The 27,102-nt window shown below is 34.0% G+C and overlaps 1 protein-coding gene across 1 annotated transcript in view; it reads right to left on the bottom strand.

The window, feature by feature from the left end:
* The window catches only part of unc5a (unc-5 netrin receptor A), a 279,601-nt gene that overhangs the window by 24,387 nt on the left and 228,112 nt on the right, over positions 1 to 27,102 (bottom strand). Inside the window, exons 7-11 of the mRNA XM_073820581.1 lie at positions 15,807 to 15,995; positions 14,797 to 15,096; positions 12,853 to 12,940; positions 12,154 to 12,322; positions 5,311 to 5,544 (exon numbers count right to left, since the gene is read on the bottom strand). Of these exons, the coding sequence (XP_073676682.1) occupies positions 5,311 to 5,544; positions 12,154 to 12,322; positions 12,853 to 12,940; positions 14,797 to 15,096; positions 15,807 to 15,995 (980 nt within the window). The remainder of the gene's footprint in view (positions 1 to 5,310; positions 5,545 to 12,153; positions 12,323 to 12,852; positions 12,941 to 14,796; positions 15,097 to 15,806; positions 15,996 to 27,102) is intronic.

Here is a 27,102-nt window from a genome sequence, read left to right as displayed (position 1 = left end):
TATATATATATATTCATTTTTATATTAACATCATAAAATGTCTTAAATGTTACACTGAACCAGGGTTTCCCAAAGTGGGCATACTGTAAAAACTGCAATGGGTTTGTTAGATGATAAAAAGCTATAATTAATTAAATCATAAAAATTATTTAAACCCTTGAAAACTAAACACAGATTTGTTTTTCTTTACCTACATGTTAATGTGAACTGTAACTGTAAATATTCAAATGTGTTGTTAAATTATTGAAATATTAACTTAAGCAGAGATATTTCCATCAAATATTTTAAGGGGTTTAGTTGACAAAAACGAATTTGTGAATCCCTTCATTACATGAACATTATTAAACATGAGAACAATGACACGTCTCCCAGAAGTCTTCCAAATTTAAAATTCTTGAGAGTTGCTATTTTCTATCAAATTCATAAGCACGGTTTGCAACGTTTTTATACGACATTTGTGAATATAGTCAAAGTTAAATGGTATGACACAGTAGGATTTATAGAAAGGAAAATTTAAAAGAGAAAAAAGTAGAATTAGGGAGAATCAATAAATTATAAATAATTATCTGCCATTGTGTGAATAATATGTAGTTATGTAATCTATAAAAAAATAACTGTAATCTGATTATGAGCTAGGGTTCGACCGATTATCAGAGGCCATTTATTGGCGCTAATATTAAGCATTTTTACAGTTATTTTAACAGTCATTTTCAAAACCGATTGTGGATAAAATTATTTAAAAGCATGTAAATAAAGTTTTTTCAGAGCCCTTGTTAATCTTAATTTTGACATAAATTTTCATTTTTACACCAGACATATTGTTTCAAAATAACGGTTATCGGTCTACTTGATCTGTAGTAATTGTATCGGTATCGGCATCAGCCCTAAAAAACACATATCATAATAATGTTCTGTTCATTATATGTTTGTGCACAATCGTCGTTCGCAGCTTTAAATGCTGTTTGCAGCTCTCTAAATGTGGCTTGATTCGGATTGGCTGTCAATGTTTTTATCGTTCATTAGCTGGAAATCAGTCTAAGGGCCAGTTTTACTAACAGCTTGTACCAGCGCAAGCTGCCTTAGGTGTTCAAATAGAACTGTCAGGACTTACTAAATATGTGCAGTAAAGAATTAGCGCTGAAAAGGCATGGACAAAGTTAATTTGGCATCTGACCTTATCGAATATGTATTTGTAGGTGCTTCCCTTTCAGACACAAAATTTATGGGAGAAAAGTATTAAAATTAATCGCACAACACATTTCACTACTGTTTACGCTCGTGAAATTACTGGTATTTGCGACATTATTTAACGCCCAAAAAAGCATGTCTTAAAGTCGGCGGTATTTTGCACTACTCTTGGTAGATTGCACTAATCATTATGGAAATGATCTGGCTGCGTCTGTGTTCTTTAATGTGCGTGTGGTCAGTAAATCACACGCAGAATTTTCCCTTCCCTTTTATGGAATTGTGCTCTAACGCTAATTTGCCCTGTTTAGTAAAACTGGCGTGTGTGATTTCAACGATACTGTTCTTGTATGTTACAGTTGTAGTGTGGACTTTTCACATTCTCATAGAATTTAATGATTATTAAAACTTTATAGTTATAGTTTTTTTTACATTAATTAATTTAGCAAATGCTTTTATTTAAAGCAACTCAAAAGTCTAATGTTGTCTAAAGAATACAGCATAAACAATTCATTTGTGCTGTAATTCAAAATACAAATATTGTTTAGAAGTACAGACCAGAATAGGCATTTTTACATATCTAAAAATTTACATTTATAGGTTTAACATTATCTGGCAAAAGCATTCGCATTCAGATACTTGCACACAGTATGGTTCTGGCCTTATGAACAAAAACTCTCTTTTTTTATACTGACAAAGATCAGCATCTAGTCCGCTCGACTCCCCGCTAAACCACAGTGCAAAAAAACTGCATATCCTATGAGGCCATTGTGGCTCACCGCAGCAGTCTGTGCATTTGAGGGGAGTGAAAAATGCAGATAGGGTGGATTCATAGAAAGCAGCACCACACAAGAGCATTGCATGACTGAGTCCGTCCACGTATGAAGGTTCCCCTTGAGCGGCCCACTACTGATCAAAGACAAGGTTAGTATGAAAGGAGGTCATGGGTTAAAAAAGCTTCTGTATTAGCAGCTCAACACCCCGGCTATAGATAAAAGCACATCACATGTCCACACCTTCAATCACTAAATAACAGCAACTGGTGTAAAATAAAAAAATAAATAGGTCTTTTTTTTTTTGGTGCGGGGGTGGGGGGGTCCAACAAATAACCACTTCAACACTTGACAGAATAGTCTGTCAAGACTGTTCTGTAATTCTCATGAACCCTTTGGAGATAATTGGAGGGAGGTGCTCACACCCATCATTCACTAGAGCACTTCTCATCTTTGCATTGCTAAGAGCTCATTTTAAACAAACCGGGCAAATTCCTGGCATCTCTTTCGTAATCTCTTTTCCCCGACAGCCCACCCTAGTGAGGCCCAAAGGGCAGCTTTGGGTAGGGCAGGTCATCTTTCTTGGAAGACTCTCAGAGGCTGGAGTGGGCAGAGCAGGGAACAGACCCTCTTACTTTGACAGTGAGAGCCGAGCGGAGCTCAGGGGCCACGACCAGAGAGTCTCTCCTTTTCATTTACTAATTAAGCATGCAAATGAAATCTTAACAGTCTGCTCAGACGTGCTCCTCGAGGGAGGCTGCTTTGGCATTAGCTCTTGATTATTCCTGATCTGTTAGGAGGGGGAGCAAAAAAAAATAAAATAAGTGTACGCCAGAAGGAACTGAAAAACTGTCTTTGTCTGATGAAAAAGAAAGAAAAAGTAAAAAAATAAAATGCATAGCTGGTGATCAGCATTAAATAAACATTACTTACACTATCAGAAAAAGGAAAAAATATATATATTTTTACATTAACAATGTAATCAATAAACTTTTATCAAGAGCCAGGGCTCTAACAGTGCGACTGAAAACTATTGCGTGCGACTATGAAAAAATATTTAGGAGTACCATGTGCGACTGACCCGATCAGCATATTTGTGTTTGCCCTGAGGGGAGCTTCAAAGGTGTTTTTGCAATGTTGAGTAATGGGTCACAGACATATCTCATCAATTCTTTCATATACTGAACTGAAAAGTATAGAGAGAGAGTAAATAAGAGATTTATTGTCACAACTGAGCCGCTGCGCATCTCCATTCAAACACAGTGCTGTTTTGTTTATGAATGAACGTGCGTTTTTAAATTAATCTAATGAGTCAATGATTCAATTTCCCATTCATAAAGACAGTCACTTGTTTTATTGCTGAATGAATCAGCTGTTCGAACGAATCAAATGAATGATATGATTCAGTAATTAAATCAGTGATTTTTTAAAGTATCTTCTCAGTTATTTAAATATTTTAATATTTCTGTATTTAAAATTTTATATATAAAACATTAATCTCAACATGAAATTATGAATTTGATTGAAAATACATTAAACATGAAAATACACCTACAAGCCACTTTTGTGTTCTTCTGTGCTACCTGTTTTTGTTGTTGTTGTTTATTTTAGAAAAACAATAGATTTTTACACTTTTTAATGTTATATTTTGTAATATAGGTGTTTATTTTTAATACTTTTTTTTTTCTCATCCAGTATTTTGAGGAGGCACTGCCTCCCTTGCTTCCTTGGAGGAAACTAAATTATATTTATATCATTTTTCTTAACTAGCACAAACTGCAAGACATCTTTGGTCAAGAGCAATGAAATGAATAATTCTCCCCACAATGAAATTTCTGTCATCACACATTTTACAAATTGTTCTAAACATGTGTGACACTTTCTTTCACATAACACAAAGCATTTAAAAACTCCTTTCATGCTCTTTTCCATGAAAACATTGAATCGACATTGAAAACATCCTCTAATTTTCTCCTTTGGTGTTCCACAAAAGAAAGCAAGAAAGAAAAATCACAACAACACGAGTGTGAGTGAGTAAACTGGGTGAAATTGGGTGAACCATTCCAAGTATTTTCCAGTAACATTAATAGAATGTTTGTTCAAAGTTATCTGGTCTTTAATAATGTTCTTAAAATGTCATCTTTTATGAAACATTTTTTTTTTACCTTTTAAGTTGGACACTTGTCTAACATTTTTCAATATAACTACTTGCTTCTGAATCTTTAGAGAACATCTAATTTTAATATTTTTGCCAAACTTTAGCACATAACCAGACCAATATTTTGAGCAGAAATAACGTTTTCATAACTTAACAGGAACATTAAGAAAATGTTCTTACAACATATTTTTGTTAGCTGAGTAACTAGAGTGAGTACAAGTATAGTTGAGGTTCAGAATTGGCAAAATGTTAATTATTTTACCAAAATAAGAAGGATCATACAAAATAAATGTTATTGTTTATTTAGCACTGACCTGAATAAGATTTTTATAGTTATATGAATAGTGATAGTTGTTCATGAGTCCTTTTTTGTCCTGAACAGTTAAACTGCCCTCTGTTCTTCAAAAAAAAAAAAAAAATCCTGCAGGTCCCACTAATTCTTTGGATTTCCAGCATTTTTGTATATTTGAACCCTTTCCAACAATGACTGTATGATTTTGAGATCCATCTTTTCACACTAAAGATAACTTAGGGACTCATATGCAACTAATACAGAAGTATCAAAGTATCAAACACTCACTGATGCTTTAGAAGGAAAATTATGCGTTAAGAGCCGGGGGTGTAAACTTTTGAACAGAATAATCTTATTTTGCCTAAATATCATATTTTTTTTATTTACAATTGCCCTTAAAAGGCTACAGAAGATAGTTACATGTTTCCCAGAAGACAACGTAAGTTAAATTTACCCTGATTTTTAAATTAATAAAGTTTTAAAATAATGAACATTTTGCAGATTCTGAAAGGGGGGTGTAAACTTTTGACCTCAACTGTATATTTTGAATCTCTCTCGTAAACCTGCGTATGAGAGTTAGTGGAAGCTAAAGATTATGGTTTGTAAAGTTTTGAATATTGATGCTTTTCTCATACAAACGCATCACTTCGCTTTAGAAGGTCTTAATTTACCCCCGAAGCCATGCGGAGGACTTTTTATGATGGATTTTTTTTTGCTTCAAAATCTCAACAGCCATTCACTGTCATTTTAAAGCTCGGATAAGTCAGGACATTGTTTTAATATAACTCCGATTGTATTCATCTGAAAGAAGAAAGTCATATACATCTAGCACAGTTTGAGGGTGAGTAAATCATGGGGTACTTTTTTTCTTCTTCTGAGAACTATCCCTTTAAAGTCCTCACCTTTAGCAGGTCCTGCGTGTCATCCATGCAGTAGACGCGGATGTTGTACTCTAGCGTGGAGCAGTAGGCGGGAGCAAACAGCAGCAGTTTTAGGCGTTTAGCGGCAGCCATGCTGAGGGACTCCCCGACCAGAGCAAAGCGGCCCAGCTGCTCCGTGAACACCCGGCACGTCTCCGCCTCTAGTTGGCAGTAGTACGGCTCTGAAACCACTTCCTCACCAAGCTGAAGTACATCCTGAGGAGCCAATGAGACAATGACACAAGGATCAGAGAGGAGGGCAGAGAGCGGCTGTGTCAGTGGAGTTACTGGAGAGATGGTCAACTCCTGCCCTGAGGATGTTCGGTGTCAGATTTTAGATACAGTGAGGTGATCTGGCTGAGCAGAAACTGAAAGATCTGCATAATGAGCTGTGTTCTGTGCTCTAATGAGACACTAATAGCAGGAGTTCATCCTGGATGTTCACACATGGTAGTGGCCACGAAGTGATCAGAGCCTCCCGTTCTTATGCTGACAAGCAGGGAACAATTTGTGTGAAATTTCTACTCCCCCGATTGACTTGTTACATGAAAATATCAAAAGTTAAATACAGTAAAAGAAGCAATTACATTAATATAAACAATTAAAAATAAAACTGAATGAATGAATAAATAAATATTTTTGCATATTTATTTATTTTTTAAATGAAAAGGGTATTTATCGATTTTTGCATTAAATTCACGTAGCTTTCAGTTGCAAAATCGACTTTACTAGTTCAGGTCACCAGATGTGTTTTCGGGTTGCTGTTTCAATGTACAATGTTATTCAAAAGCTTGTGGTTGTAGGATTTTTAAAATGTTTTTGAGTCCCTTATGTTCACCAATGTTGAATTTATTTGTTTAAAAATGCAGTAAAAACACCAGTATTGTAAAATATTATTAAAATGCGAAAGATCTGTTTTACATTGTAATTTTTTAAATGTGATTTATTTCTGTGAAACAAATTTTCGGCAGCCTTTACTACAGTCTTCAATGTCACATGATCCTTCAGAAATCATTTTAATATGCCTTTTAGGTGCTTGTGAAACATTCTTATATTTAATGTTGAAAACAATTGCACTGCTTTATATTTTTGTAGGTTTGTTCAATGAAAAGAAGGTTTAAAAAAAAGCCACTTTGAATAATTTAATGAATCTTTGCTGAATAATGTCTTAATTAGTATCAACTTAAATATAAATACTGACCTCAACTGATTCCAATTTTTTTAAAACTTTAAGTTAAATTATTTGTTGGAGGTTTGTTCAAATTTCACAAAAAAACTATTTATGAATAAAATAAACAAAACAAAACAAAACAAAATAAAATAAAATAAAATAAAATAAAATAAAATAAAATAAAATAAAATAAAATAAAATATTGACCTCAACTGATCTAATTTCTTTTTTTTTTTTTTACTTTAAGGTAAATTATTTTTTGGAATAAATAAATTTCACAAAGAATGAAAGAATAAAATAAAATAAAATAAAATAAAATAAAATAAAATAAAATAAAATAAAATAAAATAAAATAAAATAAAATAAAATAAAATAAAATAAAATAAAATAAAATAAAATAAAATAAAATAATAAAATAAAATAAAATAAAATATTGACCTCAGCTGGTCCCATATTTTTTTAAACTTTAAGGTAAATAATTTTTTGGACGTTTGTTCAAATTCCACACACAAAAAAAGAGTGAATAAATAAATGAATGAATGAATGAATGAATGAATGAATGAACGAATGAATACAATAAAATAAAATATTGACCTCAACTGATTAAGTTAAATAATTTTTTAACGTTTAAATTTTACAAAAATAAATAAATAAATAAAATAATAAATAAAAAAAATTAAATATTGACATCAACTGTTTCCAAATTTTTGAACTGTAAGTTAAATTATTCTTTATTATTTCAAATTTCACAAAAAAAAAAAATTAAAAAAAATTAAAAATAGTAAGTAAAATAATATAATAAAATAAAATAAAATAAAATAAAAATTTGGGACTTTAATTATTTTTAGGAGGTTTGTTCAAATTTCACATCACTATGTATATTAATAATTCACTTTTTCACACTTATTTTAAGCCATATTTAATAACAATTTACAAAAAGGTTCATTAGTTAACATTAGTAACTACATTATTAACAATACTTCTATGTTAACAAATGAACCCTTATTGTAAAGCGTTACCCCATATTCATTACTTTATCCGCTGCTAAGCCACAACAAACCTTACGTCATTTTGCACCCCACTGTTTTGTCTTAATCAGTTAGCGCGTTTGACAGTTTGAGGTGCATCTCTACTAATAACCAGGAGAATAAACTAATTAACAGGTTGCCATGCGCAATACGGAGCCCGTCAGGGCATGGCGAGTTAATTACTTTAATTGGACGTAAGAATCCTGACAGACATCAGAGATGCCTTCGAGTGTGCCTCGTATAGGCTAGTGCAAAGAAAAAATGTTTTAAAATCAGGAGAAAAGGCATTCTGTCGGAAAACGTGACTCTAGCAAAGGCCAAGGCTATTGTGAGGAAACACAGCGTTTTCTCACCGTCTCCGGTCAGATACAATCACATAATGGCTCCCCAGAGTGGCTTTAATTAGAGAAAAGGCAAGTGGGATATGTGGCGACAGAACCTTCTGCAGGAAGCTCATCAGAAAGATTCCTCGCACACCGTCTCTCTCTTTTTCTCCCGCTCACACCATTATCTAATCAAATACAGAGAGGCAGCCCTACTGTCATGCACCTCAGGATCAGGCCAGGAAATTACATCCAGCAATCAATAAAATAAGCCACTATCTTCATCAGTGAAATTAGTATTGGCACTAGCCGTTTTCCATTTGACCACAATGAAGTCTGTTTTTTTTTTTCCATTATCATTTTTTTTAAAGACTCAGAAAAAAAAATCATCCCACGGTTCGATAACGACACAGACTATATTTCATTCTCTTCTGCTCGCGTTTTGCTGATCTGCGTCCTCTGGAGAAATTAATTGCTGCGAGTCTGTCTGCCAAGGCTCCTTCCAGGACAAACTTCGCTGTGTTTTTTTCAATCTTTTGTCTGCTGTACCTGGCTGTACCTTAATGCAGTTTTGCTGAATAATTAGTATCAACTCAAAAATAAAATAAAATAAAATAAAATAAAATAAAATAAAATAAAATATTGATCTCAACAGATCCCAATTTTTTTTTACCTTAAGTTAAATAATTTTTTGGAGGTTTGTTCAGATTTCACAATAAAAATAAAATAAAGCTAAATAAAATGTTATGTTTTATCTTTATCTTTTGTTTGCTGTACCTTAATGCAGTTTTGCTGAATAATTAGTATCAACTCAAATAAAATAAAATAAAATAAAATATTTAAATTTTAAGTTTAAATTATTTTTTGGAGGTTTGTTAAAATTTCACAAAAATCAAAAAATTTAAATAAAATACATTTTTATGTTTTTTCCCCCTTCTTTTGTTTGCTGTACCTGGCTGTACCTTATTACAGTTTTTCTGAATAATTAGTATCAACTAAAAATAAAATAAAATAAAATAAAATAAAATAAAATAAAATAAAATAAAATAAAATAAAATAAAATAAAATAAAATAAAATAAAATAAAATAAAATAAAATAAAATAAATAAAATAAAATAAAATAAAATAAAATAAAATAGAAAATGTTGACCTTAACGGATCCTAAACTTTTAAACTTTAAGGTAAATAATTTTTTTGAGGTTTGTTTAAATTTCACAAAAAATTAAAAATGAAAATAAAATAAAATATTTTTTTTTATGTATTTTCCCCTCTTTTGTCTGCTGTACCTGTCTGTACTTTAATACAGTTTTGCTGAGTAATTAGTATAAACTCAAAAATAAAATAAAATAAAATAAAATATTTAAATTTTAAGTTAAATTATTTTTTGAAGGTTTGTTCAAATTTCACAAAAAATGAAAAATTTAAATAAAATAAAATACATTTTAATGTTTTTTCCCCTCTTTTGTTTGCTGTACCTGGCTGTAGCTTATTACAGTTTTTAAACTCAAAAATAAAATAAAATAAAATACCTCAGTGGATCACAAATTTTTGAACTTTAAATTCAATTATTTTTTGGAGGTTTGTTGAATATTTAATTTTAAAAAATAAAATAAAATAAAAAAATATTGACTTTAACCGATCCCTAATTTTTTAACTTTAAGTTAAATTATTTTTTAATGTTTTATTTATTCATTCAAATAAATAAATGAATGAATAATAATAATAATAAAAAAAATCCATTATCATTTTTTTTTTAAAGACAGACAGACTAAAATAATCATCCCACGGTTCGATAACGACACAGACTATATATCATTCTCTTCTGCTCGCGTTTTGCTGATCTGCGTCCTCTGGAGAAATTAATTGCTGCGAGTCTGTCTGCCAAGGCTCCTTCCAGGACAAACTTCGCTGTGTTTTTTCCCTCTTTTGTCTGCTGTACCTGGCCAAGAACGGCGACCTGCCGCCGATGGGCTATATTTGGGGCAGGGGATGATTAAAAGTGCTGCTCTACCCTCTATCTAAGACAGGCCTATTCATTCTACTGCCGCCCCATTGCTGCCACACCAAGGAGCCTGAATAATTTATGCACAGTATCAAACATGAAAGAAGACCTTCAGTCTCTTCCTCCGCCCTTCCTCCCCTAGGTTCCTCCTCTTTCTTGTCTTTGCGCCTGATGTATCTCGTGCCGACCCGACGCGGTTCAGAGCAGATTTGGAAAAGCCATCAGGCGTAATGAAGGACTCGCCCCGGCTCAGTGTAAAGGTGGGTGCTGATGGCCATCGGATGGAATGAGGAAAAGATCCATACAATTAAATGGAGATTAAATGTGAACGTATGAGAGATAGGTGAAATGAGGAGTACGCTGATGGAGACACTTCAGGGCTTTATTGTCGGAGAGGCTATTTCAAATGATTATGACGATACAGCCCATTTGCCTCCATAAGATATTCAATTCAGTAACAGGATGATGAGAGGGAAAGAGATGGGAAAGGGCGAGAAAGGTGAACGTACAGCATGGATTCCACCTACGTACAGTTCAACGCTAATTAAACCGAGGCGCAATCGTATAGAACGGAGTCTTTATTTATCGGCACGCTGATGGAATTTGTTCTCAGAACACATGGTGTCACCACTCGCTTTACAGGAGATACACTTTCAAGAAATGTTCTATGTAACTTTTGCATAAAGACAATGGCGCCTATTTTCAAATTATTTTTTGAAAGATTTTTTTTGTTTATTCAAGTACATTTTCTCCCACACACTCCAATTGTTAATAGTCTACTGTAAAGCAATTTATAAAATTATAAAACAAAAAATAAAAAACATGTAATGAAGCCATTCAGATTTTTGAGCCACGCAGATTTTAATTGCAACCGCCCCCACCCAAAAAGAATAAATAATAATAAAAATAATGGATATTAATTTAGTATTGAGCAATTTAGTATTGTGCAATTTATATATATATATATATACGTGTGTGTGTGTGTGTGCGTGTAATTGATTATATAAGACAATTTTTATATAAGACATTTTAGGTATATATATATATATATATAATAAAACTGCATATTATCTTTTAAAACTGTTTAATGTTTTATAATACAAATTAATATTTAATATAAAAATATATAATTAAATTATATATAATGAAATATAATTCAACTATAATGTACTAAAATAATATAAATTACTAATTTAACATAACACATATCAATAAATATTAAAATTACGTATTAGATAGATTTTAAAACTGTTAAATATTAACAAATGTAACATAAAATAAATATTTCATACACAAATACAATATAATTAAATCATATAAAATATATAATTCAACTATAATGTAATATAATATAATATATCATTAAATTAACATAATTATTTATGTAATTTATTCAAAAGTTTTTTAAAGAAGTCTCTTCTGCTCACCAAGCCTGCATTTATTTAATCCAAAGTACAGCAAAAACAGTAAAATGTTGAAATATATTTACTTTTTAAAATAACTTCATTTCTATCTGAATATATTTTAAAATGTAATTTATTTCTGTTTTCAGAGCTGAATTTTAGCATCATTATTCCAATCACATGATCCTTAAAAATCATTCTAATATTCAGATTTTTTGCTCGAAAAACATGTAGTATTGTTGTTATTATTATTATGTTTAAAACAACTACGCAGTATTTTTTCGGGTTTCTTTGATGAATAGAAAGTTCAGACAAACAGCATTTATCTGAAATAGAAATCCTTTGTAACATTATAAATGTCTATATCATCATTTATGATCAATTTAATGTATCCTTGCTAAATAAAAGTATTAATTTCTATCATTTCTTACAAAAAAAGAAAAACTGAGTCTAAGCCTTTGAATGGTATAGTGTATAATATTACAAAAGCTTTTATTTCAGATCAACGCTGATTTTTTTATTTTTTTATTAATCAAAGAATCCTGAAACAAAAATGTTCTCAACTGTTTTAAATATGGATAATAATAATAAATGTTTATTGAACAGCAAATCAGCATATTAGAATGATTTCTACAAGATCATGTGACACTGAAGACTGGAGTAATGATGCTGAAAATTTTGCTTTGATCACAGGAATAAATTACATTTTAGAATATATTCAAATAGAAAACAGTTATTTAAAATAGTAAAAATAATTGACAATTTTACTGATTTTGCTGTATTTTGGATCAAATAAATGCAGGATTGGTTTAAAAAAACATTAAAAATCTTACTGTTCAAAAACTTTTGACTGGTAATGTAGCTAGATACAAATGCACAAACGCAAACAATCACTCACCTCCCACGATCCCTCGTATGACTGCTTCTTGAGACGGATGGCCCAATTCTCCAGGCACGCATCAGAGCAATGGTCCATACTGAGGATGACCGGCCGGGTGAGCATCACACCGGGCGGTCCGCAGCTCACTAAGGGACTCAGCAACGTCTGACACCCAGCCAGGGGTAATCTAGAGGGAGGAAGAGCGGGGAGCACATGGTCAGGATTCAACCAAAAGGGTTTGGATGGATGGCCAATGTCAAGCCCAGAGTAGACCCTTTAACAAGATGAGGTTCCACTATTCATCAGGGCTGTGGTGCTCTGATCTGACTTTTCACACTCTGCATTCAAGCCCAGTAGGGAGCTGGTCGTGAACACTGCATGAATGCATGAGCAAAAAATAGCCAGACTGTTACCTGGTGCTTCATTCCGACAGGAAAATCTAAAACAGGAGAACATTTCCCTCGCTGCGGCCCATGGCTCATTTACATATAACAGACAAGACACAACACATACACACAAGCTTTTGATATCTCAAGCCAGCATTAGTCATAAATCCGAGCAAACGGCTCACACACACTCACACAATCATGCACGACGGCATGTGGAGATTGACTTCAATTACGCTCGACGCTCTGTGCTGGGCCTTTTTAAAATCTGATTCAAACTGTGCATCCTTTCTTTGTGAGGCAGATTCTCAGATTGGTTCCAGGGACCTACCTCATGTCTTCCTTCTTCTGAATGGTGAGATAAATCTCATAAATCTTCCCTCTGGGAATGGCCTCTGGCGGGATGAGCAGGCTGATTCCTAATGTAAATAGGAACAAAAGAGACAAGGTAGGCTCATTTGTTCCATCTGAATGCCGCTTTTGTCACAGCTCACAGCGGGCCTCTATGTGACAGAAGTAAATGTGGTTGACACTACACAAATCCACAGTCAAGGTCAAAGATGCCATCTACCATGTGTACCTTCCAAACCTCTTTCACTTCATGCCCTGGAGATGTGGACAGTTGCAGGAAGTGCCTAAGGCAGGGGCATTCGATTAAAGTTACAAGAGATCCAGTCTCTCCCTTTTCAGCAAACAGCTGAACAAACATAGCTTACAAGTTAATATGTTGGCTGTGAAACGAAACAATGTGCGCTTTCAGAAAATGCATTGTAAATTTACTCTCATGAAATATATTGTAATTTTTTAAAAGTAAGAAATAATAAATCCTAAATAATCAAACTTCTGTATTTGTGTTGGATCTCAAACAATTCAATCGAATTTAACTGAATTTAAATGTAAATTCCCCCCCCCCCCCCCAAATTAAAAAATAAATAATTTATTTTAGAACTAAAGATGACAAAAAATGAAAAAAAAAAGCTATAAATAAATAATTAAAATATTATTATACACTACTATATGCTATTACAATTATTATATAATTATAAAGCTAGTCTACCCCTTACTGCACACATTAAACTTAGCTGTGTATTAACTTATCTAGTCTAAAATAATCATGTCTCCTTCTTTTCAACAAATAGTCAAACCATCATGGCTTACATTGTTTCAAAAGTATATATAAAGTATAATGTTGGCTATAAAACTAAACAATGTGCACTTTCATAAAACATATTGTGAATTTCTTCTAAGTATTTTTTTAATTTAATTACATAATTTATTTATTTGAGGGTTTTTTTTTTAAAATACCTTGTAAAAGTAAGAAATAAATCCTAAATAACCAACTTCTGCATTTATCTGAAATTGGATTAAATAATCAATTCAAATTTAATTAAAATCAAATGTATTTTGGTAAATATATCTAGATATAAACAAATAATTAAAATAAAATAAAATATTATAGTATACTATTACATGCTATTACAATCATTACATAATTAGTCTACCCCTAACTCTACACAATAAACTTAGCCGTATAACTTGTCTAGTCTAAAATAAATGTATTTAAGATGAACACAGTGGCATAAACCATACAACATCCTCAAAACAGTCACGGATAACAGGTATCAACCATTGTATTTTGAAGGGCAATGTTCTTAGCTGAGGGAGCCCTGGTTATTTCATTTCCACTGCCTCGTGAGCTGTCTCTTTGACCGCGAGTGATTCATAATGTGACAGCCTGATGAACCCTCTGTCTGTGATTAAGGAGACTAATTGGTTTGAATATACTCTGGTGGTGTCCTTGGAGTGGATAGAGTTGCAGGCACTATGAATGCGCACACTGCATATCGGCTTACAATGGCACGGCTGACAACTAAGTCACTGGCTCGGCTCAGGGAAGTTGCACTGAGGTATCCTTCAAAAAAAAAAAAAAAAGGGAAATAAAACAAGACGTTCCCCAATTACAGCTATTTTCGTCGAAAAAGGAAAACGGTCGTCATTGTCATAACACAATCATTAGTATATAAATGGAAGCGCTTCTTTGCCCGCTCTGCCTCGTTACTTGAAAAAAACCTCTTTAGAAGGTGTTCGCATTCGCTCGTGTCCCGATTTACATAAAACTGCTTGGATTACCGTGTAATTGGATCACTTCACCCTTCCATTTTGGGCCATGTCGGTATAATAACGTTGCAGTTTAACAAAGCTCCAGAGCTCTTTCACAACACTCCTGACTAAACACAAAAAACATTGCGTACTGTTTGCAGTCGTATAATCTTACCCGTGTTGGGGAGGGTTAAGCGGCCACCCAGGAAATTGAAAGTGCCGTAGGAGGTGTTGACGTTGTCTCTCGGGAGCGTTTTGAAATACGTCTGAGAGGACAGCCGGTTCATGAAGTCATTGGGGTCGCTGGGCAGTTTTCCATTGTGCAGCGTGTGGGAGCCGTTAGGAAGAGGCTCCAGGAGGGGGCCGTTGCTCACCGAGAACTTCCCAGTGACTTCGTGGCGAGATCGCAGCGTTCCCTGGTAGCTTGTGGTGGTGGTAGTCAAATCGGGCTGGATGGTGAGCAAATGAGAGTTTTCTGTAGGAACGGAGAGAAAGAAATGAGTGAAAAACGATTCGAAAGGTCACGGTGGTTAAAAGTGCACAGCACACATTGAAATTCAGTGCAAATGCACAAATCCATGGATGTAGCCGGGCCTTCGGCGCTGAGAGAAACTCACTCGTAAATAAATCAATGCCTTCTCCTCCTCCTCCTCTTTAGCAGCCACAATCAATTCCATACAGAGTTTAAAGAAAGCCTGGCAGTCACGGCTTAAATTTTTTACACTTTAAATAAAGCTTTATCTATGTGGCTTTATTCAGGTTCAAATCCTCAACTCCGTATTTCACCATTTCAGTTATTTCACATATGTAAAAATAAAAGTGCACAGCAGTAGGCAGATTTGTTTCGTGGGAGGATCAATGGAAATCAGCTTAATGCTACTATTACCAAATCACTTCCCACGGTAGCAGGCGGACGAGTGAAGGTCTCCTCTCACGTATGACTTCAAAGATGTGATTTACGTAAAACCGACCACAATCGTTTGCAACTGTGAAGATGTCACACCAAATCCATTTAACGCAAACACCGCACATACACGAGACTGTGAGTTGCTGTATGGCCACAGGTGGCACAGGAACACGGGCACTGGGATGAAAGGATGGGTGTGAAACACCGTGACGAGGGGTGGATAGTGTAGAGAAACAATAGCCTACTGCTGCGGGCTGCCCTGCGCGGTGCCCACACACCTGGCTTGGTGGGCTTGATGCCCATGGGCTGGAAGCCAGTGGTGAGGATAGAGGAGTCGGCCACATCTGCATCGAGACCTTCCTTCTTCCTGCGGTAGACCAGCACCAGAACGATCAGCAGCAGAGTCAGACAAAGAGCCACCGCCACGATCCCCACATACAAGGCCACATCTTCAGCACCCGATGCCGCTGCGCAAAGACAGAAAAAACAGACACGTGTCAGTAATAGTCACACAAAATGTGTTTTCACGACACATCATCAATCGGCCATATTAGCAGGATTGAACGTAAACAATGCCACTGAACTGATTGAAACTCACATTTTTTGCTGAGGAAAATAATCAATTATTGTCATGTTTTGGGCAGTACTAATCAGTCAGACCAGGACAAATATTTGGAGTACTATAGACTGACAAAAGTTTTAACAAATCAAGAAGAAGTGTGCAAAAAATTTTCTGAGGAACAAAAGGCGTTTGTGGTTGGCCAAACTGAACTAGGATTTCCTGGGCAAGAACCTTGACAACATTCGTGTTTGTTTCTATCATTTCCAGTCAGGTAGGTGAAATATTAGGCTAATATCTTAATTAATACTTCTCGTATGTATCTTTAACACCTATTAACTGTAGTTTGTCAAAATATTGCACCCGTTCCTAAATACTAAGTCCTTCTCTATATGATTTAGCAGCTTTAACACGTTTCAATATCTCCACTGCGTAAATACATTTAGACCGCTCATGTGCGTACCAACATGGTTGACAGATTTTAATGCACACTAACCATTTTAGATCGACTAACTGTTATGCTGTATAAGATTTCCATTCGAATTGAATGTATTCACCTACAAAACAGCTGGTTTTGCTGCTTGATACTGCAAATTGGTGCGTCTTACCATGTTATTTGAATGTATTATCTAGTTTGTAGTGCAAACAGTTTCACCGTTTACTGCTCGTTGTTATTCTACTCACTTGATTATTCTAATCAACCAGAAGTCTGCGTTGAAGAAAAAGGTGGATCAATCAGCCGGTTTCAGAGCAAAATGCAAAACTGTGACACTCATTTCGGAGGCAGCGTCCTCTGGAGGTCGCATTTGTAAGCTGCGTACGTCATCAAGGATGTGTTATTTAAGAAATGTAACCGTAATAAAATGGACTATTATTTCTTCTGAGGTGTAAAATACTGTAATTTCTTTCTTACTTTGCAAATTAAGGGTTACTTATACAAGACCGATGACATTTGCAGTAGGGATGGGCATATCGATCCTAAAGTATCGATATATCGACACTGATGCGAGTATCGAAAGTATCGATACTCAAATTAAAAATATCGATACTAAGGTGTGTTTTATTTACCAGTGATTTTGTTTATTTAACAAAAAGCAAGGTTTTTTTATTTAACAATGCAAAGCATTGATGCTTTTGGGAACAGCAGCCCAGAACAATGCTTATCAGAGGACAGAAAATAAAAACATGTTTGAGCTATTTCACAATAAACAAACTATTGTAGCCTACGTAATTTGTGCAATTACATTTCTTTAAATTAACACTTAAAGTTCATTGATCATGTTTTGTAGTAATGTTAATATAAATTATACACTGTCAGAATAAAAATGTTGTATTTTATGTGTGCAACAGCCTGTCACTGGCAGCCCCTTATGAAACTAAATATTTTCAATTACAGGTTTTGTAGTTACCACTACAGTAAACATATTTTAACCATGTGTAAAAAATAAAAGTTAATTAGTTGCAGTTAAGGCATATTAAATGTTAAAATGCATTTCAAACATAAAGTTAAGGGTATAATTACATATTTTACTCTTATTAATTTAATAAATGTAATAATTTAAAAGTTAAGTTTAGAAGTATCGTATCGGTATCGATGATACTGGCCTTAAAAGTATCGGTATCGTATCGAAAACAAAATAAGTGGTATCGCCCATCCATAATTTGCAGCCTTCCAACACTACCACCGGAGGACGCGCTAAAACCAAGGGGCAACCTTCCGGTCTCCCTCGTGAAACCAACACGGAAGTGACTGAAACTGCAATTCATCGACTGGCCGCTTGAGGCTGGCTGCAAAAGGGAGTCAATCCCATTGACACTCCATGTTAAAATGCCCAACTTTACAGCAGAAAAAAGTATGTTTACAGCCTGGTTCAAAAAATGGTTTTGGTCTATAAAGCTAGTTTTGCCCTTCATGTCAACTGTGAGGGGGGTACATTTTTTTATAACTCATCGGTTTAAGTTATATTAAGCCTTAAAGTTCAGCATAATTAAGGGCGTGGCCACTTGAGTGACAGGGGGATTGCCGCTGCTGTCACCACTGTCGCTCTAGGCGGGCGTGGTTTCAGCAACCAGCTCCACCCACATCCCGCCTTTTTGCCCATTTTTGATTATCCGGGAGTGACGCGCGACGACGAGATTACAAGATGGCGACGGCCGAATCCCGCCCACTATGAGCTTCAAATTAGCGCTTCAGAATCCTACGGGTGACGTCACGGATACTACGTCCATATTTTTTACAGTCTATGGCTAAAACCGGCAATGCCTATACTTACTTTCCGGCAACCCGCCAAAATAAAAGCTTGCTGATTTTCAGTTTGAAAATATTGATAATTCATATAAAAAATAATAAAGTAAAAAAACAACGCAATGTATTTGTACTTTTATTTAATACTCATTATTTATTTTAAAATGTAAATGTTATATAAACTTATTTATTTATTCAATTATTTATTTGGTCAGCAATGAGTTAAAAAGGTGGATATTAGAAGCCATAAGTAAAATATGTAAGCATGTTAAATTTGGGATTGTTGATCTGGTGCAGACTGTAGATCTGGTTTACATTCATAATATTTAGAATATCAGCAATTATTTTAGCTCAACAGGTTCTGTAACACTTTCAAATACATAAATGATTTTTATTAAAAACAACATAATTGTGTTGAGTGAAGCTAAATATATTACTGCAGGCTTTAGTGTCATGTGATCCTTTAGAAATAAGTGTAATATGGTAATTTTGTGCTTAAGAAACATTTCTTATTATCATCAGTGTTAATAACAGCTGTGCTGCTTAAAATCTTTTTGTATGGGAAAAAAAAAACATCACTTATTTGAAATAGAAATCTTGTGTAACATTATAAATGTGTTTACTATCATTCTTGATCAATTTAATCTTTCCTTGCTTAATAGAAGTATCAATTCCCTGTAAGGCCCACTGAAATTGCAAAATTTGCAGTAAACAAAAGAGTGCAGTAAACAAAAGAGAAAATTGCACTGAATTAGGCATACAACATAAAGAGGTCAATGACGTCAAATATAGAACTATTTTAAATATGTAATGTGTACGGTTTCACATTAAAAATTGTAGTGCATGCAGTATTCCACTCACAAACATTTGCCTGAAACTGCGTAAAGTGATAATCAATGTCAATTTTGAATGAAATACCTGTTCTCCTTGTGAATTACTTTGTAATCTGCCGTTAACCAAATTCGGCCAGATTGTTCTTTTTTTTTTCCCAAGCGTAAAATTATTAGCAAACACAATTACCTAAACCTGACTTGGCTGGCATTGTGCGTAAGAGAATTAACTGCTGGGAAAACATTTCAGTAGATGTGCAGCTTCCCCACTGCCGCCTCCTTAAAAAGGTAATCATATCTGTGCTTCAGTGGGTTGTTCTGCAGTTGGAAAGACGGGAGTGTTTGCTGGCAGCCTGCTACATCAGCATTCTTCAAGCTGCTGAATTTATGGCTGTGATTTTGAAAGACACTTCCTTCCAAAAAGAGAGCAAGTGAGAGAAAGAGACATGCAAAGAGAGTGTGTGTGTTTTTCTGACACAAAGCAGATTTCCTTATGAATCCACATAATTTCATGTGCCCTCTCTCATTGTGGCCTGCAGCTTTATGTGGCCTCCAAAATTATTCTAATCAATTGTGTCGGTGGGAAATGTGATTTGTGAAGGTTGTCTCTGTGGCGTGCTGATTTGTTGGGTGGTAGAGGTGTCTGCGCTCACCGCTGGGAGAGACCCAGTGGCTCTGTATTGTGACAAGAGAGACTGCAGAGGCGTATTCAGGCCTATTTAGATGCTGCATGGACTGACAGCTAAAAGCTACGAGGAATCGCTCAGCCAAAAACTCCTGAATTCGGGGGTAGAGTCACAGCTGTGCATATGGGCCATATCACTGAGCATTACGTCCTGCATTGTAGTCCCCTCCTGTACTCACAAAGTGGGGTCAACAGAAGGGCAAAACAAGAATAAATGTGCGTGTCTTTAACACTTGAAAAACTTCAGGGAGAAATTGCTGACAAATTATATCTGACAAAACCTCCTTTTAGGGATGTGGGGAAAAGTGCTTCATAGTAAATAAATAAAGTTAGAAATGCATCTAAAGCTGAGTAATACATATCTATATAAATACTATATACAAATCATTTAAGCAATCAATCAAATTCAATCAAGTTCTAAATTACAAAATGCGTGTTAGTTTGTAAAATCGTTCTTGTGTATATAGGGCCTTGAGAAATGCATTTTAATTTTTTTCCCCAAAACCATTTTATGTATTTATTTTCCCCCTAATTCTGTCTTTTTTATTGTTTTGTATATGTTTCTAGACTTAGTTTAATAGTTAAATTAACTTTTATTAATCAAAAAGGATGTGTAATTAATTGAAATAATGCAATTTTGAAAATTTAACACCAATTTATGAAAAGTTGGAAAAAAACTGACACCCCCCCTCCCACCCCATTCAGATTTATTTTGACCAAATTCAGTTTTTCATTAGTGTCTGGATTCCATTTTAATGGCTTCATTAAATTGTAATAATCTAAAGCAGCTCTAAACAACTAATGTTATGTAAAAAACTAATTTACTATTACTATCATTAAATTCAGTAAAATAATATTCATGTCACAGCTTACTTTTATTTTCATGGGTTGCTGTGAAGAACTTTGAGTTTCTGTTTGTATATGATATGATGATAGTTTTTCTCACAAGAAATTATAAATGCTCATAAAGTGACTCTCAAAGCAAAGAGCTCATGTGTTCATGTAATATGGAAGGCCAAATGGTTCAAAAACACATTAAATACATTTATACTACAGGGCCGCTGAATGCTTGAATCTTATTTGGCTGACGAATGTTCTAAGGGGTGTAATTATTTTCAGGGAAATGCAAGGCAAACATAGTTCCAGGCAGGTCTTGACCGCATTACACATCGATATAATGCTTTGCCACATGATTTATTTTTTTTATAGCCTAAAACAGCACAATAACCATAACCCACAAAGACACTGGCAATCTATCTTGCCAGAAGATCTTGCCAGAAGTTTTAAATTACTTAACGTGTGTTGGTTTGTTCATGTCTATATAGGGCACATCGAAATCCATTTTATGTTTTTGTCCCAAAAAATTTGCCTCACCCCCCCACCCCCCCAATTGTGCCTACCCCCCACCCCTTGATTTAATTTTTCTGGATTTCGTTTTTTTCCATCTTCATTTTTCTAGGCTTAGTTTTAATGGTTAAAATTGTATTAATCAAAAAGCATGTCTAATTAATTAAAATATATTTTTTACTAAGATTAATTATTAACAAAAAGTACATTTTTTATGGCCCTATAAAATATGTTTTCCATTAGATTTCTGGATTCCATTTGAATGGTTTCATTAAACTGTAATAATCTAAAGAAGCTCTAAACAATAAATTTTATTAAAAAAAACTACTACTGTTCTACTACTATTCTACTAATAGTATATTACTACTACTACTATTACTACATTACTATTACTATCATTACATTCAGTATTATATTTCTGTCACAGTTTCTATAAGTTAAACCAAGCTGAGCAGTTCTAGAGATGATGTTCATGTGTTCATGTACTGTGAAAGGCCAAATGGTTCAAAATCACATTTATTTTAACACGTCAAAAACATGTAAAATATGCATATTTAACATGTTTTATACACATATTTCACGTTAAATTAATTAAATTTGAAAAGTTAAAATTTTGTGATTTTTTTTTATAATTGGATGATTATTAAAATATTTCAATTAATTAGACATGCTTTTTGATAAATACAATTTTAACCATTAAACCTATAATTTTTTTTTTACTTTTAGTGTTTTCAAATCTGCTCTTAAAACATTTTTTTTCAGAATAGCTTTTAAGTGATTTCTTTGTGTCATATGGATGTTTTTTTTTTACAGTTTTTTTACTGTAATTATTATTTTTTATATTTTACTTTTTTTTTACTGTGTAAAGCGCTTTGAGATGTACCTTTAAAGGTGCTATAGAAAATAAAGTTTATTTCTATTATTAAGTATGTGCTGTTTACGCATGAAAAATCAATGCATTAAATACGCGCAAACAACACACAATTAATGTGAAATACACATTAAATATGTTTATACTATGGGGCGATTTAATGCTTGAATCTGATTGGCTGATGAACGTTCTAAGGTGTGCAATTTTTTTCAGGGAAACCCATGGCGAACATAGTTTTGACCACATTATATGTCTATATCACTTTGCCACATGATTTCAGTTATTTCAAAGGACCTTACAACCTAAAACACAATAACCAAAACCCACAAAGACAATGGCCAGTAAACAGTAAACAATAGGACAAAAAAGACAAAAAAATATGCACACTCTTTTTCTCTTCCACTCTCTCTCCCTTCCAGACGCACACACATTATTTTTTAAGAATTCAACAGCCACATTTAAAATCCACATTTTTGAACCATTTGGCCTTCCATATTGTACTGTGTACTGACCTACTTTTGCTTTATTGATCCAAAATTCCATGACATTCTGTGTTACACAGTAAATTCCATTTTTATCTGTTTTCCACTTGGCAGAAATCACTGCTTCCTATGTATATTGTTGTGTTTAATTTAAAGTTACAATTTACTTTGGAAATACTTTTTAGCCCTCAATTAGCCTTGTATTTACTTATCATTAGTGTGAACGAAACTGCACAGGAAGTTTGACTCACTTTCACGATCACACTTACATCCTCACACTCTCTGCTTGGTTTGTTTGGGCTAAACGAGAGTGAGATTATCAGAGGAAATGATTAAATTAGAATCATCCCAAAGCCCAAAATCACACAGACAATTAAAACAGTGCTGTCAATTACCATTATACCAGTCTGCGTCACTCTAATTAAGCTGTCTTCTAAATGTTCATCACACTCTTAATCACCAGAGTCGCAATAAACACCCTATCATTGCTATCAGCGGAGTTGTTACTTAAGACAATCTACACTGCTCAGGATTACAGGTGCCTGGTCCAGTTCATTTCATCCAAATAGTTCCATTATTCTGACGTGACTACAAAGTATTGCTAATGCCGCGCAGGGGTCATCGGCAACATGTCTCGACATGTTTTGTTGAACGCGTCTGACTGATGACTCTGTCAATACGACATGATACCGTGCAAGCAGGAGGGTGGCCAAGCTCTAGGAAGTGGCATTACATCAGGCCTTGTTTCATGACAGCTGGTCAATTGTGAATGACTGAGCGCATGGCAAACAGGAATCGCTCCTGCGTCTCTGTATCGACGATGCATTAAGCATGTCTGCGGAAAGTGACTTTGTCATGGTTTAGGAGGACTTATTATGATATCATAAACTGACAGTTGCGGAACCGAAACATGATGGGGGCTGGGTTTGTGCCTGTAGCATGTGCACTCCAGGTGCTGAAAATAGCATGACAAAAAGAAGATTAACAGGCTGAAGAGTCTGTGAATCTGTAAAACCCTCCAGAGTGGAAGCAAACTTGCACTCCACTGAATCATGAAATGCAGTTTCTGAGATAGTAAATAAGTAAATAAATAAATAAATAATGTAAAATACATTTTAAAAATGCAATTCAATTATTGAAAATATTGAAAATTATATGGTAAATGTTAAATCTGACAACACTTGAATACAATTTTAAACTGTATTTTTATATATTGATATATTTTATAAATATTATATATTTTGTGAATTTATATAACAAAATTAATAAGTTGTCACTAATATAACTAAAGCAAATAATTACAAAAAATCATATTAATACAAATATTAATAAACTTTAATTATATATGAGAAATTTCAAATTGTATTCATTAAATAAATACATTTAGTTAATTTATATAACCAAATTATTAATAAATAAAGAACATGTGAAATAAAAAAATAAAAAATAAAGTAAAATAAATGTAAAAAATAATAAATTATCGAACATATTGAAAGTTATATGGTAAAATGTCAAATCTGACAACATTTGAATACAATTTTCTTTTTTATATATGTCAGGGCTCTGCCCTGGCAGCTTTGTCTGTGTTGGGATTGTTTAATGTTTCTTTGTTTGTCTTGTGTCTAAACACATGGCTTTGTCTTTGTTTATGTCTACCATGTGTTCCTGTGGTCCCACCTCCTTGTTTCCCTTGGTCACGCCCTCTTGTTTAGCCCTTGTCTTGTCCTCGTTTCTTCTAATTGTGCTCACCTGGCCCTCATTACCTTTCTCCCTTTATATTGTGCTGTTTCTCCTCCAGTGTTTGTGGGTTTGTCTTGTGTCATAGAGACAGTTACTCACTTGTTGCGCTATATTCCAGTCCTGCCTCGTAGCCTTGCTGCAGTTTATCCGCTTCTGTTTTTGGTTTATACCTTTTAGCTTCTTGCTTATATTTACTTAACATATTATTATTTTTTTGTAGTTCTTCTGTCTTGTTTCTAGTCTTGTTTTATTTGGATTTATTATTTTTTAGTTTTTATAGTCTAGATTCAGATGTTTACTTTACCTTTTGTTTTGCTTTATTTTCTTTTATACTTTTTCCCTTTTTATTACAACATGTTGTTTCTCCATGTGTTGTGCTGAGTGGTGTTGTGTGGTCTTGAATGTTGTCTTGTATGTTTGTGCTGTGTGTTCCCTCCAGTCCTGCTCTACCAGCCTGATGATGAAAAATGTCAAATTTAATCTGTATTTTTTTAAATATTTATTTATTTTATAAATCTCATATATATAAATACTCATTATATATGTGAAATTTAAAATGTATAAATTACATAAATTGTGTTCATTTATATAACCAAATTACTACTAAATAATTACTAATAAATAAACAAATGAAGGAAATGTGAAAAAATAATTAATTAAATGTAACTACTTAAAATATTGAACATTTATATGGAAAAAGTCAAATCTCACAACTGAAGTTTTAAATTGTATTTGTTTATATATTGATACATTTTATAAAATTCATATATTTTGTGAATTTATATAACAAATGAATAGGTTGTCACTAATATAGCCAAAGTGTATATATATATATATATATATATCATAAATACATTTTGTCAATTTACATAATTAAGTTACACAAATTAAGAAATGGTGAAATAAAAATATTAAAGTACATTGTTGTATATAAAAAATGCCACATCAAGCTGTGCTCAGTAAAACTCATGCTAAACATATCAAAATATATATTTCTAAATTAATATGTGTTATATCACTTAATACAACCACAGCTACAAATGGTTAAGTGGTGTATGGGTTTATTTCTGTTAACTACACTTAAGTTCCAATTTAGATTTTTTTAATGTTCAATTGTGAAAGATAGAAGACATTATATTACTCTTTATAACATAAAGAGTTATATAATTGTTACATTTAAAGCAATATCCAAAAATAGTACATTATATTGTATTATTCACAGCTGAATGTACCAAGCACTGACCACGGCTCCAACAAAATGCAGGATGTGATTCATCCCATAAGTTTCTCTGAACCAATCTCCCTCCCTGCTTTATTTCACCCGGTAACCTCTTTGCACTTATCAGAGCCTCCCTGTGCAACTTTTTTTATCAGGTCTAACAGATGTATTGAAGAGGCAATCACCGAAGTTGCCTATAGACCGAGCCTGGCGTTCCCTCTGCCCTGCTCAATAAATGAACAGACATCCATCACACTTTAATTGACACAGTTAATCAGCTTTTATAATTGGATGGATTCTGCCTGATTCCGCGTGGCGGTATTCTGCCTCCACAGCACCTCGTCTCTGCCTCGCTTTCGAGCGCTTTCTCTCTCACCTCGCCTTGACGTGGAGGCGGTGGGGAGAAAGGCAGCCGTACTGCTTTCGGTATCAGATTCCCCCACCCTTGCTCCTTTTTGCTGTAATCAACACAAAACAGAGCGAGCGATGTTCCTGCTGTTCCTGAGGCTGATGTAAGGTGTGTCGAAACACGGGTTTCTGGAGGTGTAACAGAGTGGGCTCCGAACATCTTGTGCTGTCTAACAGCGGGGCGTCAGGCCTGGCCTGAGGGGACCAAACTCCGCCTGTGGGTAAATCTCAGAGAGTGCCTCCCCTCCTCTCACGGTGGGATACAGCCGACAACCTGCAATTCTCCTATCATGGCTGACAGAAACAGGTTCAGACTTGTAACAGTGACATTTTAAGAGACGCTAGTGATTCTGTCAGGAAGATCCAGTTCTGAAGTCAGTGCTGGTACTGATAAAACACTAGTGTTTAGTGTTATATATTAAAGAACGGTTGGAAATGTCGAGGTGAGTCTAAAACTAAATCTTCTGAATCTTATCTTAGTGGTAAATATACAAATTGAAAAATTATTATAGGTATTACTAAATTAGACTCATAGTATGAAAGACAAAGAAGAGATTTACGCTCAAAGGTTACAGTGTTATTTTCATTATTGGTAAATGGCTAAAAACAAGGTGCTTTTAAATGTCTTAATTTACTCTATTCCACAAATTAGCCTGATTATCAGTGCAGGCTGCATTAATTCAGCAACATGACTTTTCCTTCCAATCATCACTTTTTACCCAGCAACACCTGGGTGTAATTTCACCAGGTGGCGACGCGCCAAACTGTTAATTATCCTGACTAGATGAATGGAGGTTATGAGGCGTTATACAGCATCCACACTGTAGTTATCCACTGATTTGTGAAAATCAATCAATAGACACCTCTAATAAAACGCTGTTTGGTGACCGTGACTTTAAATCAACACCCTTGTACATCCTGGAATTCTATTTATATCAGCACAAAATGCTGAAAAACCAAAGAATTTGTGGGACCTGAAGGATTTTTCTGAAGAACAGCGGGGTGGTTAAGGAACTCATAAACAACTATCAGTACAAAAAATACAGCTGTGGATCATTCAGGTAGCAACACAGTATTAAGAATCAAGTGTATGTAAAGTTTTAAACAGGGTCATTTTTATAAAAAAAATCTGACTTATTTTCTCTTGTGGACTATAAACGTCTTTATGTGAAATATTTTATTCAGGTC

Source organism: Garra rufa, chromosome 16 (assembly GCF_049309525.1).
Source record: "Garra rufa chromosome 16, GarRuf1.0, whole genome shotgun sequence".
NCBI lineage: Eukaryota > Metazoa > Chordata > Actinopteri > Cypriniformes > Cyprinidae > Garra > Garra rufa.
The sequence above is the reverse complement of the archived record's forward strand: the minus strand, read 5'-3'. Positions and strand labels throughout refer to the sequence as shown.